General features: G+C 52.1%; 6 protein-coding genes across 6 annotated transcripts; 4 read left to right on the forward strand and 2 right to left on the reverse strand.

Moving 5' to 3' along the window:
* Window positions 1–1,079: 1,079 nt before the first annotated feature.
* On the forward strand, window positions 1,080–5,017 carry B0T23DRAFT_391942 (uncharacterized protein; the record flags this gene model as incomplete). The annotated part of the gene is made up of 7 exons (XM_062837977.1): window positions 1,080–1,323; window positions 1,392–1,539; window positions 1,598–2,057; window positions 2,123–4,288; window positions 4,341–4,658; window positions 4,718–4,847; window positions 4,908–5,017. 7 exons carry the CDS (start codon window positions 1,080–1,082, stop codon window positions 5,015–5,017), a joined length of 3,576 nt encoding a protein of 1,191 aa, XP_062696960.1.
* A 1,212-nt stretch (window positions 5,018–6,229) lies between these two features.
* On the forward strand, window positions 6,230–7,462 carry B0T23DRAFT_15058 (mitochondrial import inner membrane translocase subunit tim-22). Its single transcript, XM_062832528.1, has 3 exons — window positions 6,230–6,509; window positions 6,868–6,963; window positions 7,034–7,462. Exons 1-3 carry the CDS (start codon window positions 6,411–6,413, stop codon window positions 7,430–7,432), a joined length of 594 nt encoding a protein of 197 aa, XP_062696961.1. The 5' UTR covers window positions 6,230–6,410; the 3' UTR covers window positions 7,433–7,462.
* Window positions 7,463–7,923: 461 nt separating this feature from the next.
* B0T23DRAFT_369703 (putative puff-specific nuclear protein Bx42) lies at window positions 7,924–10,100 on the reverse strand. Its single transcript, XM_062836534.1, has 4 exons — window positions 9,870–10,100; window positions 9,289–9,790; window positions 9,108–9,233; window positions 7,924–9,056 (listed from the first exon to the last, which is right to left on the reverse strand). Exons 1-4 carry the CDS (start codon window positions 10,008–10,010, stop codon window positions 8,116–8,118), a joined length of 1,710 nt encoding a protein of 569 aa, XP_062696962.1. The 5' UTR covers window positions 10,011–10,100; the 3' UTR covers window positions 7,924–8,115.
* A 696-nt stretch (window positions 10,101–10,796) lies between these two features.
* Window positions 10,797–11,645, reverse strand: B0T23DRAFT_391945 (emp24/gp25L/p24 family/GOLD-domain-containing protein; the record flags this gene model as incomplete). Its single annotated transcript, XM_062837978.1, has 4 exons — window positions 10,797–10,856; window positions 10,887–11,153; window positions 11,219–11,407; window positions 11,496–11,645. 4 exons carry the CDS (start codon window positions 11,643–11,645, stop codon window positions 10,797–10,799), a joined length of 666 nt encoding a protein of 221 aa, XP_062696963.1.
* A 995-nt stretch (window positions 11,646–12,640) lies between these two features.
* Window positions 12,641–14,915, forward strand: B0T23DRAFT_15130 (PhoD-like phosphatase-domain-containing protein). Its single transcript, XM_062832542.1, has 3 exons — window positions 12,641–12,824; window positions 12,878–14,457; window positions 14,524–14,915. The coding sequence occupies exons 1-3, from the start codon at window positions 12,735–12,737 to the stop codon at window positions 14,732–14,734; spliced, it is 1,881 nt and encodes a 626-aa protein (XP_062696964.1). The 5' UTR covers window positions 12,641–12,734; the 3' UTR covers window positions 14,735–14,915.
* A 523-nt stretch (window positions 14,916–15,438) lies between these two features.
* B0T23DRAFT_15121 (Trimethyllysine dioxygenase) lies at window positions 15,439–17,720 on the forward strand. Its single transcript, XM_062832541.1, has 8 exons — window positions 15,439–15,582; window positions 15,649–15,837; window positions 15,911–15,928; window positions 16,010–16,076; window positions 16,151–16,211; window positions 16,266–17,144; window positions 17,210–17,281; window positions 17,374–17,720. Exons 1-8 carry the CDS (start codon window positions 15,530–15,532, stop codon window positions 17,451–17,453), a joined length of 1,419 nt encoding a protein of 472 aa, XP_062696965.1. The 5' UTR covers window positions 15,439–15,529; the 3' UTR covers window positions 17,454–17,720.
* Window positions 17,721–18,107: the final 387 nt, after the last annotated feature.

Here is an 18,107-nt window from a genome sequence, read left to right on the forward strand (position 1 = left end):
GATTCAAAAAATCGATTGTGCCTGGTAGATTGTAAAGAGGAAGTGCTCTATAAGAGATCACAGATACCGCGGTTTTGCCAGGATGTTAAACTCCATGTCTAGAGATACATGGACTGCATCTGACTGAAGAAACGAACTGTAAGTCTGTAGGTCAACAACATGTCCGTTACCTTGCGTGTAGTAACATTCCATATACTCTGCTGCCATTCACTCAACAACTGAGCGCGCGGCCGGGCAACCGCGGCGGGCGACGGAACCTATCGAAGAAACCCATTTCGACAAGACAAGAAAGAAAGAAACCGTGACCTCCAATCACTACACTTCCACCTTCTTCACCTTGTTCCTCACTGCCACTCCCGTCACTGCATGACCTCTGGCTGCATCCACCAACGCAAGGCCAAGACTCACCATTACAGTCCACCACAGTCTAGCATCACCTAGGATCTACCTGCGCCTGCCTGCGCTGCTCCATATCGCCAACCTTTCTTTCCTCTTCCCATCCTCTTTCCACCTGCTTTCCTCACCACGACCGATTTGTCTCCTCTCCGGCCTGCAGACGACTTGCGCTCTTAGTCAGTCAGTCAGTCATTCTTTCGAGAGTATCCTCCGCCCGACCCAAACCTCCCCGAAGACTCCGCATCGCCTGCCGAAAGTCGCAGTACATACCAGGTTTCCTTGAAAGAGACGGGAAGGAGCACACACCGGCCACGCAGCTCACTGCTTGGAAGGAGCGAGGCTTAGTCCACGTTGCGTCGACAGTCGTCACTTCAGTACGCCCGTTGTCGCCGGCGCGATCCGCAACTTCCTGCAACTCTGACCTCTGCAGCTACTCGCTGTAGCCCACTGGCATTATGGTGAGTCCTCTGTCTTTGATGCACTGCACCAGAAGCACCATTACCGTCACCCGCGCGCACCTTTTGTTTCCCCTCCATCTTCCTCAACAGCTCGGGAAGCAAGTCGAGCTCAACATCTATCTACCTTTCCCATGCACCGTGACCCGATCCTCCCGCGAGCCGTTGCCTGTCTAGTTATATCATTCCTCTCTGTTGTTTGCCTCTACTTGCCCCTCGGTGTTCAACATGGGCAACCCCGCCAACCGCGCTCTTCTGACTCCCTCGCCATCCCCGCCATCTGACGACCGGGTTGCTAATCTGCCTATCCGCACCAAGGATGACCAAAACCCCCAAGCCCCCTCGCCCAACGCCATGTTGGTCGATACACCCGAGGAACACATTGTCGAACCAAACGGCGTCGATAATGACGAGGTCGCAATCATCACCCCGGAGGCTGACGAGAAGGAGGCTCCCGTCCTTGCCACTGACTGTGAGTTGGATAACAACAACAACACAACCTCCATCCTCCTCGGGGCTCTGCAACTGACGCTCTTCTAGACAAAACCATGAAAGAGCACGTCCTTCCAGCCCTAATCGACGAACCCCCAATCCTTGAGGACCAGGTTCACACGTGGGAGATCAAGGGTTGGCGCAACCTCAACAAGAAGGAGCATGGTCCCATCTTCCATGCTGGTGGCTTCCCATGGTCAGTATTCCTCGGTGGTTTCTTTACGTCTGCTAAGGATACTAATATTGTTCAAAAGGCGGATTCTTCTTTTCCCATATGGCAATAATGTTGACCAGTGCTCGATATACCTGGAACACGGCTTCGAAGCGGACGAGATGCCCGAAAAATGGAGCTGCTGCGTTCAGTTTGCGCTCGTGCTATGGAATCCTAACGACCCTTCCGTCTTTCACCACCATTCCGCCCATCACCGTTTCACCAAGGAAGAGAGCGATTGGGGTTTTACACGGTTTCTGGAACTCCGGAGGCTGTTCAGTCAGCCTTATGACGGTTCAAGCCGTCCTCTCGGCGAAAATGAAAGCGTCAACATTAGCGCCTATGTCAGGATTGTCGAGGATGAAACAGGAGTTTTGTGGCACAACTTCAACAACTACGATTCGAAGCAGGAGACAGGCTACGTCGGTCTCAAAAACCAGGGCGCCACTTGCTATTTGAACTCACTCTTACAGTCGCTCTATTTCACCAATGCTTTCCGCAAGGTAAAGAGATCAACATCTTGTTCCTTTTTGCTCTGTTTCCCGCCCGCATGCTGACTGGCTTGCAGATTATCTACCAAATTCCTACCGAGCAAGACGAGAGCATGATGAACAGCGCCTATACTCTACAACGACTCTTTTATCAGTTGCAAACATCAAATACTGCCGTGGCTACCAGTGAGCTTACCAAGTCTTTTGGATGGGAGACTCGTCATATTTTTGAACAGCAAGACGTCCAGGAGCTCTCGCGGAAATTGATGGAACGCATGGAGGAGAAGATGAAGGGCACACCACACGAGAAAGCCCTGGCACAGATGTTCAGCGGCAAGATCAAAACCTTCATCTCCTGCATCAACGTTCCGTACGAATCCAGTCGAGTTGAAGATTTCTGGGACGTCCAACTTAACGTCAGCGGCAATAAGAATCTGCTGGAGAGTTTCCAGGACTACATCCAGGTGGAAAAATTGGACGGTGAAAACCAGTACTATGCTGGCGACGAGTACAAACTTCAGGATGCCAACAAGGGCGTCATCTTCCAGAGCTTTCCCGATGTTCTGCATTTGCAGTTGAAACGCTTCGAATACGACATTCAGCGCGACACGATGATGAAGATCAATGCTCGCTACGAGTTTCCCGAGGAGTTCGATGCCGCTCCCTTCCTCGAGAAAGACGCCGATCGATCGGAACCTTGGGAATACGAGCTTCATGGTGTGCTGGTACACAGTGGGGACCTTAACACCGGCCACTATTACGCTTTCCTGAAGCCCACCAAGGACGGAAATTGGTACAAGTACGACGATGACAAAGTCACCAAGGCCAGGAAGCTTGAGGTCCTGGAAGACAACTTTGGCGGTCCTTTCCGGTTGCCGAATGGACAAATTAGGACTTTACCTCAAAAGAAGACACCAATCATGCGTCCCAATAGCGCTTACATGCTCGTGTATATCCGCAAGTCCCGAATCGACCAGATCCTTACCCAGGTTACCGAAGAGGACACACCTCCACATCTCCGCAACAGGTTCGCAGAGGAGCTGGCTGCTCGTGAAGCCCGACGCAAGGAGAGGGAGGAACAACACCTTTATATAGGGGTAAAGGTCGTCACCGAAGCGACGTTCCAGGAGCACGGCGGTACCGATCTGACCTACTTCGACACGACTCCTGACCAAGATCCCGGGGCACCGATTTACTATCGTGTTCTTCGCCAGGATACCATGGAGCAGTTGGTCGCTAAAATTGCAGCAGACCTTGGACAAGATCCTAAACGGGTCCGGTTGTGGATAATGGTGAATCGCCAGAACAAGACAGTTCGCCCGGACGTTCCTATTATGGATCTTGCGCTTACAGTGGAGGAAACCTACTCCAAGGCTACTGCCCAACGGGATGAGTCTTTACGTGTGTGGGCAGAAGTGGCTGAGGAGGTCAACGCGGACGGTGAACCCATCTGGCCATCGCATCAGGCACAAGCTAATGGCGCGATTGTGAAGGATAACATCTTGTTGTTCCTAAAATGGTTTGACGTGGAGAGCCAAACATTGAGGGGCGTTGGGCATGTCTACGTGAGGTTGGACAAGAAGGTCGAGGATCTGGTTCCTGTGATTCTGAAGAAAATGGGCTGGGGCGAAAAGGTCCCCAGTGGAGAGAAGATTCAGCTGTGGGAGGAGATCAAGCCAACGATGGTGGAACCGCTACGAGGCAAGGAAACTCTTAAGACCGAGGAGTTGCAGGACGGAGACATCATCTGCTTCCAGCGAACCCATGTGCACAAGTCAAGACTTGGTCTTGGCGAGAGCAAGCCTTCTGAAGACGCTAAATCCTCGGACAAGCTGACGGATGCTAGGGAGTATTACGACTTCTTGTACCACCGCAAGGTCGTAAGATTCTGCCCTCACCCCCAAAAAGCTGATGTTCAGCAGTACCCACAGTTCGAGCTTGTCTTGAGTTCCAAGATGAGCTATGACAAACTATCGGAGAAGGTTGGAGAGCACATAGGTGTCGAGCCTACTCATATTCGGTTCTATACCATCAATGGTGCAAATGGCAATCCCAGGACGGCAGTCAAGAAGCTATCCAACCAAACGGTAGAGAGGATTCTTACCCCGCCGGGATACGGGCAGATGAACCTCAATCAACTATCAGACGCACTTTACTACGAAGTTCTCGACATTAGTCTTGCCGAGCTAGACACCAAGAAGAGCCTCAAGGTCACTTGGCTCAGCGAGGGCATCACAAAAGAGGTGAGTAGCTTGGTAACATTGGTGGCTGCTTACGTTACTAACGCTACAGTAGGACCAATACGATCTTCTTGTAACGAAGAGTGGTGTGGTTGAGGACCTGATCGAGACATTGGTCAAGAAGGCCAAGATTCCTAGCGAGGAGGAGGCCGGCCAAATCCGGGTATATGAAGTCAGCAACAACAAGTGGTACAGAGATCTCGACAGAAACTATCCTGTTATCTCTATTAACGAGTACACCACCGTTGTGGCTGAACGGAAACCCGAGGAGGAGATTGGTGTTACTGATCCTAACCAGTATATAACCGTCTTCCACTTCCAAAACGAACCGAGCAGGGCTCACGGCATGTCGTTCAGATTCTTGATCAAAGAGGTAATTTCACATTCATCGCCTTTTGAACGCTTTGAGATCTAACCAAATGGTCATCACAGGGCGAGCCATTTTCGGAGACGAAGAAGCGGCTCGAAAAGAGATTGGGAATCAAGGGCAAGAGCTTCGAGAAGATCAAGTTCGCTGTGGTTAGGAGGGCTCAGTTCTCACGACCCATCTATCTCCAAGACGGTTTGTGGCACCTACCGATATCGTTTTCCCAATGTCATGACTAACTCGTTTACTGCATAGACGACATCCTGTATGAGAAGGCCGAAAAAGAAGACTACCTTGGCCTGGACCACGTTGATCGGTCAAGGTCGGCGCGAAATGGCGGTGGTGACTTGTTCCTCAAGGGATAAGTGTAATATGGATAGTGCTAGGGTTTTTGAAAGTGCTTGCTGTTTTCTGTCCAAGCTACTACCGACCAAGTTTCTATCTGGATAGGCTGTGCGCGGTTCGGCCAGAGTGTACACATTACATTGCTCAGCAGGCAGGCATTTGGGCGGCGGCGCTTGCAATAACCTTCTTTGTTTTGCTGAGAAGGGAAAGAGCTGGCTTATACACTGGCGTCTGTTGAGCAGCTGTGGGTGTAAGCGGTCTTTCGTCTTCAGGAAGTCCCGTAGTCGGGCATCTTTGCGGTGCATCCGTTGCTATCGTTTTTATACTCCTAAAAGTCCTAGAAAGTTCTGTTATGTCATCAACGGACGGCATGCAAGCATGGGCAAGGCGTGTGGGTACGAGTAGATATTACTTGCCAGGCATTGGACACAAAATGAACATAGATCATAACAACCCAATGGCCTCGGGCAACAATGGTCGGGCTCAGAGTGTGATGATGGCCTTTGTGTATCTGATTCTTCTTTTCCGAACCGACGGGCACCTTGAGGGCTCTCTGAAACACTTGCTCCACAACGGCTTTGAGTTCGGGTCGTGCGGGTGCGGGCGGGACCCACATGGTAAGATGTCCGCGCGGTGGGGCGAGCCGTTCACTGCCGTTGTAGGACCCGGGCGATGGACGCCGAGGGACGGCGTCGGGGGGGCGGTAACGCATGTACACTACCGTATGTACTGGGCAATAAGTATGTATGATGTTCGAACTTTAGGCGGTGAGACAAGGCAGAAATCTTTCCTATGCCCGATAAGCCGTTTCCCCAGATGGATTGATTCGCGATAAAGTTACCTATCAATTCACCCACGCCCGCCACGCCCACCTACCCGCTCAGCGCTCAACTGGAAGTGCTCAACTGAACCGTCCATCACCATCCACAGTTTCTTGCAGTGCAAACTGAGCGACGAGCGAGAGCGAGAGTTCACGTCCCACTGAGCCGACATCCATTGTACTGTCCTGTGTTCTCGACTCTTGTATTGCGATTGCGCCCCTTGCAACATATCCCAAGTCGGCTTTCCATCACGTCGTTGCCACCACCGCGGTCCAGTAGTCACCAGTACCTTATCACCGACCACACAACGAAGAAGTGGGCCAAGTACATAATCTGTCCTACCTACCCTCTACCGCCGAACCCGAACCCGACTCGATCGCATTGTCGCGAGCCTTGATTCCACGAACCCACGAACGAACGGACGGACGAACAAACGAACGCTTGAGCGGATAAACGACGTTCGCGAGGAATCAAAGAAAAGGACAAGACGAGAACAGATTAGCCTACTTGCTTGCCGGACAAGCCTGCGCGAACCTATAACCTAAAACCGAGAAAAACCGAGAAAACAAAAGAAAACAAATAGCCAGACAAGATGAACTTCCCTGGTATGCCTGGCGGTGCTGCGCCCGGTGGTGCTGGTGCTGGTGCTGCGCCTGGAGGGTACGATCCTAATGATCCGAACATTAAGATGGTTAGTAGTCACCCTACCTGGACTCTTATTTTATTGCTGTGGTGCAGGAGGAGGAAAAGGAGGAGGAGGAGGTAGTGATGGTGGTGGTGGTGGTGGCGGTGGCTATGGTAGTCAAGGCTTGTCAAGCTGGAGCTATCTAGGTCCAAGAGCTATTACATTATGTCCATGGTCTTGTCTGTGTGTTTGGCTATCGATCGCATAGATTAGTCCTAGCCAAAAGGCGCGCGCAGGCGGACGGGCGGGCGGGCAGGCGGGCGGGTGATGTTGATAGGGAGACTACTTGGATAGTTGGGAGAGAGGATCGAAAGAGAGATTGCGAAAAAGAGATGATGCTAACGAGATGACGAAAATGTAACAGATGCAAAAAGCCATGGAATCATGCTTCGCAAAGACCGTCATGAGCGGAGGCGCCGGTTTCGCGCTAGGTGGTGTTTTTGGAATGTTTATGGCTTCGGTACGTTTTCTTTCTTCCTTTCCCCTTCTCTTTCCCTCTCTCACCCCACCAACTAACTAACTACCAACAGATGGCATATGACACCCCCTACCACTCCCCCACCACCCCCGGCACCGGCCCCGGCGCCAACCCAGCGGCCGCTGGAATCCCGGGCTACAAGCCCGTCGACCTTTCGTCCATGCCGCTCAAGGAGCAGCTCAAACACGGCTTCAAGGACATGGGCCAGCGATCGTACAGCACAGCCAAGAACTTCGCCAAGGTCGGTGCCCTGTTTTCGGGTATCGAGTGCGGTATTGAAGGATTGAGGGCCAAGAATGATCTTGGTAATGGTGTTGCTGCTGGATGTCTGACGGGCGCGATTCTGGCGAAGAATGGAGGTCCCCAAGCGGCGGCGGTGGGGTGTGCGGGATTTGCGGCGTTTAGTGCGGCTATCGATGCTTGGATGAGGATGCCTAGTGAGGAGGACTAAGGAAGGAGGGGCGAGAACAGTAGGAGAAGAGGTGGAAGAGATGGAAGAAAAGGAGGATGATTAGATTCTGTTCGTGACGAACGTTTCGGTCTGATCTGGTTCGGTCCGGTCTGGTTTGGCTTGATGTACTACTACTGGGTTTGGTGTCGAAGAAGCCAGGGGAATGGCCGGATAGGTCTTTGGCGATGAGGCCTGGAAAAGCAGGTAACAGGCAGACTGGGCGTGCGTGCGTGCGTGTGTATACATGGACATAAGACTTGGGATATGGGAAACGGCGTTAAAACGGGGTGGCATAGATGCTTTTTTTTCTTCGTGTACAATTACGATAACATATAGGCATTGGACGAGGATAGATCCACGCTCCCCTAGCATTTCGGGGACTCGGTTTCGGGGACGGGTAGATGAAGAGATCTCCATTCTTTGTTTGTTGCTGAGCATGTTATGGCATTGGAAACTTTTCATGTGAAGACGGGAATCTGTAAAAGAGCAAGTTCAAACATGTATCATCTCGGCTTAGATCGGGGGTCAGGCAAAGTACTACTTTCTTTATCCTATTTCGCTTGCATTATGTCTGAATCGCCCATGTGAACAAAACTCCTTAACATGCAGTACGACAAAGCCCGAGCCAATATTGAACATCACAGAACACGATGGGCTCTTCTCAGTACCCTAGAGCCACTGACTTAGTCCTCATCGTCATCGATCCTCGTTCGTTTCGAGTCCCTCTCTCCATCATTCAACCCATAGCCGCGTTTGTTCGACGAGGAAGCACCATCCTTCTCCACTTCATTGAGAAATTTGTCCACGTTGAAGGGATCCGCTCCTGTATCCTTCTCGAACTGCACCGGTCCTTCCCGCGCCTCCGCCTCAGCCGTACCCTTGAACGTGCCACGACCCAGAGCCTCGCCGAACCTGTTCGACTTCGAAATCCTCGCCATCTCGCTCTCGCCCGCCGCCTCGTCGTCGAAATCCTCCGCGTTGGCACGGGGCCTGTAAATGCTGCTGATAGCTTCCTGGGCGGCAAACAAAGGCTTGTCGTACGGGTTGTCCTCGTTGAAGCCGCTGTCGAAACCGCTAGACTGGTTGAACAAGCGGGAGTCATACATGCCCTCCTTGGACTGCGTGGGCTTGGCGAGACCGAGGGCGATCTTCTCCGAGATATCTCTGTCCATCTCGCGGGCCATGACCTGGGCTCTCCTCTCCGCACCCATGCGCGACTGTCTGAGTTTGCGCTCCTCCTCGCGAAGTTTCTCCTTGCGCGCCTCCCTTCTCTCCCGCTCAGAGTCGTCATCGCTCTCGGAGCGAGATTCGGAACCACTGTAAGAGCGGGATCGTGACCTCCTGCTCCGTCCACCGGCCGCGCGCTCCGCCCTGGCTTGCTGCGCAAGTTGGCGAAGATGTTCCTCCTTTTGTGCCTTCTCCTTCTCAGCCAGCCTCTGCTGCATCATGGCTCTCTGTCGGACTTCCTCTCTGGCGTGTCTATCGGCCATGAAGAGGGCTTCGGAGAACTGGGCGAACTTGTCGTTGATTTGCACGTCTTGCAGACCGCGGCCGTCGGCGGCCAATCTCTTGTCGAGCGGGACAGTGAAACCCTTGGGGTTCTTCCAGTTGGAAATAGGAGGTGCTATCGCTTGTTAGTAGACCACTCTCCTTGTGAGACAGATAGATGACTTACGGATTCTCCATGCTTCTTGATCCTCGGCCGTCAACTTCCTCGGAGGCGAGTGCATAACTGGAGGGGGAGGAGTTGGGGGTCCTCTGGGAATCTTCTTGTGCTTGAACTTGGGTGGCTCCATGGGATCTGCCAACTGTTAGTTTACCGCCCACAGCTAATGCGCAAGTCTTAGATGCCATACCTCTCTGTCGCTCCACAATCTTCATGATACGGTCTTGCTTCTTGGAGTTGTCTCCCATCTGCGCTGATGGCGTGTAGCGCACAAACGTCGGCTCTCGCTTCGTATTGATGTTGATGTTTTTGGGCTTCTGGGACGCCACGGCGCCGCTGACCAGCGCAGCCAGTGCATTCTTGGTCCTCTCCGCCGTTGCTTCCACCTCCTCTTTGCTCGGTCGTGACAAGTCAAGATCGCCCGCTTCGGCCCTCTGTCGCAATGGAATCAGATCCTTGAATGACGCGTGAATGACCCGGTCGCTGCTGTGACCTTGTCGTGCAATCGCTGTGTAGTCGATCTTGCCCTCTCCATCAACCTGAACAACTAACGCGTTCGACTTGTTCGAGGCGTCCTTGCCCCAGGGATACTGAGCAACGGGAATCTCTGGAAAGGCACCGCCATCGCCGAAATCCTCTGGTGCACGCGGTCGCCAACCTTGTCGATTTCCATACGGTGGTGGTCCGGTTCTCTGGGAGAGCGGAATGTTAGCATTAGCCGGTTTTCGAAAGCAAGCAAGCAAGCGGATAGTGGAGGGTGCGGTTACTGACCCTCAGCACAACTTGAGTTTCGTCAATTTGGCCGGCGCCGACAATTCTGGGACCGCGTTGCTGTGACTTTGATTCTTCGTATTCGCCGCTGTACTTTGGCTTCGGAAGAGCCTGAGACAGGCCTGCTGCTATCGAAGCCATAATTGTTGATCAATGAGTGGTTATTGAAGTGATGCTTGATTGTCGCAAAATCGGTTGCGACGGGGTTTGGCAGTTGACGTTTACTTCGACATCACTGCCTGCAATGAAAAGAAGTTCCGGGCAATGGCAGGTGGCTCAAGCGCGACGCTTCAAGGTCTAGTGTGGCGCCAGAAGAGAGCCAGTGGAGATACGTAGGTACCTGTAGCCAGCACTGCAGCCGCGGCGCTGGCATACCTACGGCACAGTGGACAAGACAGGGGCAACCTTATCGGTCTTCTTATCAGTGACTTGTACTGTGTACATGTGCAGGAATGTAGGTAACTTCCAGGTTGCTGCTGCTTTCAGGGGACATCAAAACACCAAAAGCTGGCTCTCTTTTCCTTCGTATACCGCTGGTGGTGTCATGTTGGATATGAAGTTCAGATCCAAGTTTCCCGTAATCATGCCCTGCATAAGACGACTTCTAGGTCGCAATAGCTCAGGTCTGTACGCTCAAGGTTGTACACTTGACCTGCTGAGAATATCAACAGTGCCATTGTCATTGCACTCTTGCACTTCTATTATATTTTAGTGATAACTGGCCGCCAAAAAATCCATCAGTCATACATGTAGATCGAAAACCAAGACACAGGGGCATGTTGTTAATATGACCCTCCGTCGCCAACTCGTAAGCCATCATTATATGATATACACCCCATGCAAGCAAGACCTGTGCTGTTTTTGTGCCTTACGCCCGGCCAAGACCAAATCAATCTCACTACTCGGGAGTATAAAAGTAGTACACATTCATACATAACCCTTCCGCGCGCCCTGTGTCGTCCATCCTATTAGCATCCTGACGCCAGCCTGGAAAGTTGGACAAATGGCGAAGCTTACCTGGAAGAAGAATCTGACAATAAAGACCTGTAGAGCACCCATCGCAATGACCAGCAAGATCTGAATCAAACTGAAGTTGACAATTCGCTTCTCGGTGCTCCTGACTGTGCTGAAGTTGCGGTTCTCGCGCGTGCGGAAGTACTTTTGGTTGCGGGTGACGGTAGAAAGCTGCATCGAGATCTTGAAGAGAGACTCCTCGAGAGCCGAGGTCTGTTCGGGGGAGCTACCCTGCTTCGAAGGGATGGTAACGCGGGCCTCATCTTCGACCTATATCCTCACAGTCAGTATAAGTGGTAGGTGGTGGAGTAAAAGGGGGCGCCTGGTGTACTGACCGCGAGCTCGAAGTCGACGAACTTCTCAGCGAAGGTGCTCATCTCGTTGTTGAAGCAGAACTTGTAGTCACCAATCTGCTTGCCGGTGAAAACAAAGTCGCCCTGACGTTCCTTCTGCCCATCCATGATAACATTGCCATCGGGGCCGGTCACTTCATAGTCGATATCGAACGAGCCTCCTGATTGTACCTGCGCAGCCAAGGTTAGCACATCGGTCCCGGCGCATGACAGTCGCGTGCATATTTGATGGAATGTCGCGAATCTGAGGCAGGCGTACGGCAAAGTAAAAGGCAATCTTCTCGTTGGCCTTCTTGGTCGTGGCGAAGAAGCAGGCCTTCTCGTTGGCGACGAGCTTGTAAGTCAGGGCCGTGGCGGCGACCTCGCTGGCCAAGCCCAACAGGGCACAGGTTATTGTCGACAGCTTCATGATGTGCTGTGTGTTGTGGTAAGGAGGAATTGCCTGCAGTTCCTAGGGGTGTTCGATGTTGACTTTGCAGATCCCGTCTTCCCGTCGCTTAGTTCGTCTTCAGGACAACTTGGAGTTCACGGGTGCCAAGTCGCGAAGGGAAGCTGAGCACAGGGCAACTCGACGGCCAGAAGCACTAGGTGTAGTGGGCTAGGTAGGTATTCCACTTCAAGTTGTCCACTGGGAGCACGGGGCGGGTCTTGGCACTCCTGGGGGACTGGCCGGAACTTGGGCGGGCTACAACCAACATTTGAAACTTTTTTTGGGGGGGCGGATCATTCTCAGTTTCCTGACCGCCTTTATTGCTGACATCCAATAGGCCAGGTGTAGGTGGCTGCAGGGCAGTTGACGGCTCGAATCAGTTCCTGTCAGCTTCCACTTCTTGTTTGTGTCCCAGACTTTTTGAGCCGAGACATTTCCCCGCCCCCTGAAATGGAAGCTTCAGTGGGCTGGGCTGCATGTGCCCGCGAAGGAGAGGGGAACACTGGACCTCAGGGAGTCCCTTGGTTGTGTGGGAGATGGTGTGCCAAGCCAGCAGTTTCGAAGCTGGACCCTCGACTGGGGTCGCCGGGCGGTTTCCGAGCAGGGGAGTGACATCAATATGCGATTGGCAATGGAATGGAGAGGAAAGGGTCAATCACAATTCTGCTGTTATGTTTTCGCCGTTGTTTGCAAGTCATTACTAACAGTTTACATGACCATGTCTCGATTCTTATCGTTTGTCCGGGCGTCATACAATCCAGACTCCGCGTGTTTTGCACTGTTTTCTTGCCTTCTCCAAATCTTGTTGCAAACTCTACGCGTATGACAACTATCCACGTCGTTCTGGATTATTTGGGCATCAGCAGATTAGGTTCCTAGTGCTTCTCCACCGCCGAATGATAGGTTCCATAACTTCTTCATCCATCAACTTTCGTTCAGCCCTATCCATGACATAAAGTCTGGCTACCATCTTCCTGTTCCAAACAGGCCCAAGACTTGTCCCTCTTTGCTACACAACCTCAACTTCAGAATCATCTTGGCTACCTCGTAAGGGAGGGGACAGCCAAAATGGCGATATCACAAACGCGAGCAGCGGCCATATCGTCCATCGGGATAAGGGCCCTCAGTTACTTCTTCCTACGATGGGCAATGCTTCCGGTAAGTAGCTTCTGGGTGTCCTCGGTCAACCTCAAGCTAACGAGCACATCAAGTTTGGTCCTGCGCTCATCTTCACACTCTTCGCCATCTATCTGCCTACTTTCGTGTCTGGCTACCGCAAGGAGCCCAAGTACAACTTGGTTGATGAAGTTGATGTGGTTGTTACCGAGACAACCATCAGAGACGACAATGCCGAGGCGGACGACAGCCCTGGAGAGCCTACTCCTAGCGGCAACGAAAAGGTGGTCGCCGAACAGGTAGATATTCAAGAGACCATCTCGATCGAAAAGCGACCCATGCACGCTTTGCGGACTCTCCTCAGCGGTGCACCCAACCCGCGGAGCCTGGCCTTGTCCGCATTGACCTTCTTGATCAACGCTGCGTTGGTTGGCTTCGTCGCTGATCGATTGTTCCGCGAGCGTTATTATGGTGCCGAGGACCTCTCCTTTGCCCGGGTTGGCTATGTCGGCGAACACGAAGCTAAGCTCTTGATCCGTGAGCCGGATCAGACCAAGATGCCCATCAACATACAGATTCATCTCAAGGACCCCCAGCCTCCTTTTGACAACCCTCTGTGGCAATCAGTTGGCGGTGTCAGATGGACCGGAAACGAGACCGATTACACTGCTGTTGTTACGATCCCCCTCCGCAACTCGGGACGGCGAACTTACGAATGGAAGACCTCGAACAATCACACCGGAGAGTTCACCACTCCGCCCAAGGTTGGCGAGGGCCCTCTCACTTTCCTCTCGACCTCCTGCATCGTGAGCCGCTTGCCCTACAATCCGGCGGATCACCCATTGGCTATTCCCGGTATGCGACACTTGGCCAAGGTCCTCCCCAGCTTGGGTGCGCAGTTCATGCTTTTCCTTGGAGACTTCATCTACATCGATGTTCCGCGCTATTGGGCCAAGAGCACCGAGGAATACCGCAAGAAGTATCGTCAGGTCTACGCTTCTCCAGATTGGCCAGCTGTCGGCCAGAACCTTAGCTGGATACACGTGCTCGACGATCACGAGATTCAGAACGACTGGTCTGCCAACACCACCGGCGTATACCAGAACGCCATCGACCCTTACAACCACTACCACGCAGCTGCCAACCCTCCGCTAGCCAAGAAGGCTGGTGCCCTCAGCGCTCGCAGCGGAGCCACTTACTTTGAGTTTACCCAGGGTCCTGCCAGCTTCTTCCTGCTTGACACTCGCACCTACCGCTCGAACAACAAGGTTGCCTTTACCGACGATTCCAAGACTATGCTAGGCGCCGAACAACTCGAAGATTTCATTGCATGGCTCAGGCGCCCCGAGCCGAAGGGCGTCAAGTGGAAGATTGTTGCTTCATCGGTTCCCTTCACCAAGAACTGGGGCGTCAACACGCAGGATACTTGGGGCGGCTTCTTGACCGAGAGGAAACGGATTTTGGAGGTCATGTGGGATACTGCGAGCAGGGGTGTTGGTGTGGTTGTTCTGTCTGGTGATAGACACGAGTTTGCGGCCACCAAGTTCCCGCCGCCGATGAACAGCACATGGCCTGAAAGCGCTACGGTGTTTGAGTTCTCTGCTAGCCCATTGAGCCAATTCTACTCGCCTATTGGCACGTATAGGCAAAGAGATACTGAGGATGTTGAGATCAAGTAAGTTATGCTCACCGAATTCCCATCGTTCGAGGTTGGACAACGTTGCTAATGCAAATCTTTCAGGTACATCAACAAGGGCAACTCCAAGTTCGGCGCTATCACCATCGAGAACCTCGAGGGAGGTGAACAGAGCGACTTAAAGTACCGCCTGTTTATTGATGGTGAGGAGGTCTGGAACACCGTAATCTTGTCTCCACCGGTCGTCATTGAAGATGTCAAGCCTGCCATCGCAGCTGGGTCGTGGTGGGAGCGGTTTTTCGCTTGGAGAAGATAAGCTGTTGGGTACAGAGGATGTGAGAGGTGAAGGAGCTGAAGAAGAGTAACGACTCAAATGGTAGGGATTTGTCGGTTTTTTGTGTACTGATATGATAAAGTACATTGGGACTTGACAGGACGATAATGAGGCCGGGAAGGAAAAGGAATGGCTGGGAGAATATGGGACATACGTATTGGGGCGCAGTAGACACCTGCTATTTTCATCTGAAAGGTCATGGGATCTAGGTAGAAAGTACAACTACAGTAAAATCGAACTCAAGCTTGTAACATTGTCGATAGGAATGTCAGTCTCAACCTCAAAAGCTCTCGGGTTCGGCTTCGACGTCCCTGACTTATAATTCCCGATTCGGTTTAGCGCTCTAGCGGAGCCAACCCAATGCCAACCGAGGCAAAGCGTAGTGGATTCTCAACGTGAAGTCAGACGGAAACGTCCCGCTCCATCTCGGAGCAAGGGGCCCCATCGTGAAACCAAGATACAAAGTTACTTCGTTTCGTTTCTTGGTATAAGACGATAGTGTGGTGATCATGATGCGACATATATGTCCAGTACTCATCGGCAACTTGTCCTTGCAACTTTTTCTCAATTTTCTTTCATCCTCAAGGTGTGGCATTTTGTTGATTTCCCATCTCTTGGGTACTTTTGCATGTTTTCATTGTCCCTGCTTTTAGACGTACATAACTCCTACATACGCAAAGGCTCAAAGAGAATTACCGCTTCCTTACTACATATCCTCTCCGCCATTGTCCAGGACATCAACTCCCTAAAGTCACTTCAAAAGAACAGAAACCAAAGATGAGAGGGAAAGTGGTAGGGACAATCCTCCGCTCTAGAGCTGTTGTCAGCAGGTGTGAACCCCTACGACAAAATCAATGGTAACATTCGACTGACTTCGCCGCTCGTTCCTTGTTTAGACAACCTCTTTCGAGGACCCATATCTGTGCTGCCGTCACTGTTGCAAAGTCCTCATCACCTGCCCAGAACTCGAGAAGAACCTTTTCATCCTCTTTCCGACGGTTGTATGAGCCAAAGGCGGAGATAACAGCTGAGGGACTTGAGTTGAGCCCTCCACAGGCTGTTACGGGTGGAAAGCGGACTGTTTTGTAGGTTTGATTTTTCTTCACTGCCAGAAAAGCAAACCTTCATGGAAGCTATTTACTGACTTCGACTCTGCAGACCCAACTTCTGGCTACGGTAAGCCTTCGTTGCTGAATGTTGACTCAACTCAACCGTTAGCACTATGTGGATTCTCATCGGTTGACAACTGGACGACAGTGACAACTGCCGGTGTACGAAATGCGTGAACCAAGATACTCTCCAGAGAAACTTCAACACTTTTGCCGTAAGTAGCTCGCCGCCTGACTCACTCAATGTTCCTCTCTTCAGTCGGTTTCACCACGTCTAACCGATGTTCAGATCCCCTCCGACATCCACCCAACAAAGGTTGAAGCCAACAAGGAGAACGTCACTGTCCAATGTGCGCATCACCCCGTCCCAAAACAAACCTCACCTTACCTATAGTACCTCCCAGTCCCAGCCAGCCAACTAACACCTCCCCTCCCCCCCTATACGACAGGGTCCGACAACCACACATCCACCTACCCCTGGCCCTTCCTCTCTTTCTACCTCACCTCCAACGCGCGCGGGCACGAAAACGACCAAATCTCCCTCTGGGGCTCCGAAGCCGGCTCCCGCCCTCCAACCATCTCCTTCCCACGAGTGATGGCATCAGACCAGGGCGTCGCCGACCTAACCGCCATGATCAAAGAATTCGGTTTCTGTTTTGTCAAAGACACACCCCATGACGACCCGGACGTGACCCGCCAGCTTCTGGAGAGAATCGCCTTTATCCGAGTGACCCATTACGGCGGCTTTTACGATTTCACGCCCGACCTCGCGATGGCCGACACGGCGTACACGAACCTGGCGCTGCCGGCGCATACGGATACGACGTATTTCACGGACCCCGCGGGGTTGCAGGCTTTTCACTTGTTAGAGCACAAGGCCGCTCCTCCTCCTTCTGAAGAAAAAGAAGCTGCAAGCTCAGCAGCAGGGGAGGCGGCAGAAGGGGGAAAGTCGTTGTTGGTCGATGGGTTCAACGCGGCGAGGATTCTGAAGGAGGAAGACCCCCGGGCTTATGAGATCTTGAGCAGCGTGAGACTGCCGTGGCATGCGAGTGGAAACGAAGGGATCACGATTGCGCCTGACAAGCTTTATCCGGTGCTGGAACTGAATGAGGATACCGGGGAACTGCACAGGGTTAGGTGGAATAATGATGATAGGGGTGTGGTGCCGTTTGGGGGGAAGTACAGCCCGTCGGAGTGGTATGAGGCGGCGAGGAAGTGGGATGGGATTTTGAGGAGGAAGAGTAGCGAGTTGTGGGTGCAGTTGGAGCCCGGGAAGCCGTTGAGTAAGTCTTCCTTTGGAATTTGGTTAAGAGTGATGATGATGTGGTGGCTGACAAAGGTGATATAGTCTTCGATAACTGGAGGGTTCTTCATGGACGGAGCGCGTTCTCGGGTATTAGGAGGATTTGTGGAGGGTATAGTAAGTGTTTTTCTTTTCTTCCCCTTCCGTTGGAGTTTGAAGTAAGCCCCCTTTTCTTTGTGGCATTGTAATTAACAGCGTTTGTTCAACAGTCAACCGCGATGACTTCATCTCTCGGTGGAGGAACACGAATTACCCAAGGAGCGAGGTTCTTCCGAGGGTTACTGGTTAAGGACTGATTATCCGGAGGATGGTGAATATTCTCAGGAACGACCGTGGTGTCTCTTCACGTCTTCTGCATGGATCTTGGATAACGGATAAATTGTTGGACAAACGCATACTTAAATCTGACCAAGACGCTTCCTATCCGTCCTTCTAGTTGTGAACAGCCACGAGGATGACCCAGAAGGGTGGCAATGAATAATCTTCATAAAGTCAGAAAGAGACCAGCGGAGAACGAACTATCGCTTACATGTTAAGATCAAAAACAACAACAACAACAAAAAAAAAAAAAAAAAAAAAAAACAAGACGGGAATGAAACAGTGTTGAAGGTAGGATGTGGTTTAGAATTCGTACTTCCCCGGCTTTACCCCCACACAACCTTCATCTCCGCCCCGCCAAAAGGGAAGAAAAGCTTCCCCCATGGAACAACAACAACAACAACAACAACAACAGCAACAAAAGCTGCGTGTCTTTCCTTTCTGATTATCAAGCCTAACTCGCTACTTGTTATCCCGCGTCTCCACCGTAGAGGTGCATAAACCTACCACCAACGAGAACTTATCACCACCGTCTCGGTGAACTTCACCCGGATATGAACCGAAAACCCCTGATCATCAGATAAACGTGCAACGACCGGACAGCGACCACGGGGCACCACAACTC

Source organism: Neurospora hispaniola (genome assembly GCF_033458365.1).
Source record: "Neurospora hispaniola strain FGSC 10403 chromosome Unknown B0T23scaffold_1, whole genome shotgun sequence".
NCBI lineage: Eukaryota > Fungi > Ascomycota > Sordariomycetes > Sordariales > Sordariaceae > Neurospora > Neurospora hispaniola.

What these genes read in the sequence shown, in the direction of transcription:
- B0T23DRAFT_369703 (XM_062836534.1), bottom strand. Translation starts at nt 10,010, where the DNA reads ATGGCTTCGATAGCAGCAGGCCTGTCTCAGGCTCTTCCGAAGCCAAAG. An exon ending in GATTGTGGAGCGACAGAGAG is followed by an intron (nt 9,234 to 9,288) that starts GTATGGCATCTA and finishes AACAGTTGGCAG; the next exon opens with ATCCCATGGAGCCACCCAAG. An exon ending in TCAAGAAGCATGGAGAATCC is followed by an intron (nt 9,057 to 9,107) that starts GTAAGTCATCTA and finishes AACAAGCGATAG; the next exon opens with CACCTCCTATTTCCAACTGG.
- B0T23DRAFT_15058 (XM_062832528.1), top strand. Translation starts at nt 6,411, where the DNA reads ATGAACTTCCCTGGTATGCCTGGCGGTGCTGCGCCCGGTGGTGCTGGT. An exon ending in ATGATCCGAACATTAAGATG is followed by an intron (nt 6,510 to 6,867) that starts GTTAGTAGTCAC and finishes AAAATGTAACAG; the next exon opens with ATGCAAAAAGCCATGGAATC. An exon ending in TTGGAATGTTTATGGCTTCG is followed by an intron (nt 6,964 to 7,033) that starts GTACGTTTTCTT and finishes AACTACCAACAG; the next exon opens with ATGGCATATGACACCCCCTA.
- B0T23DRAFT_15130 (XM_062832542.1), top strand. Translation starts at nt 12,735, where the DNA reads ATGGCGATATCACAAACGCGAGCAGCGGCCATATCGTCCATCGGGATA. An exon ending in TACGATGGGCAATGCTTCCG is followed by an intron (nt 12,825 to 12,877) that starts GTAAGTAGCTTC and finishes GAGCACATCAAG; the next exon opens with TTTGGTCCTGCGCTCATCTT. An exon ending in ACTGAGGATGTTGAGATCAA is followed by an intron (nt 14,458 to 14,523) that starts GTAAGTTATGCT and finishes CAAATCTTTCAG; the next exon opens with GTACATCAACAAGGGCAACT.
- B0T23DRAFT_15121 (XM_062832541.1), top strand. Translation starts at nt 15,530, where the DNA reads ATGAGAGGGAAAGTGGTAGGGACAATCCTCCGCTCTAGAGCTGTTGTC. An exon ending in TCTAGAGCTGTTGTCAGCAG is followed by an intron (nt 15,583 to 15,648) that starts GTGTGAACCCCT and finishes TTCCTTGTTTAG; the next exon opens with ACAACCTCTTTCGAGGACCC. An exon ending in GAGGATTTGTGGAGGGTATA is followed by an intron (nt 17,282 to 17,373) that starts GTAAGTGTTTTT and finishes TTTGTTCAACAG; the next exon opens with TCAACCGCGATGACTTCATC.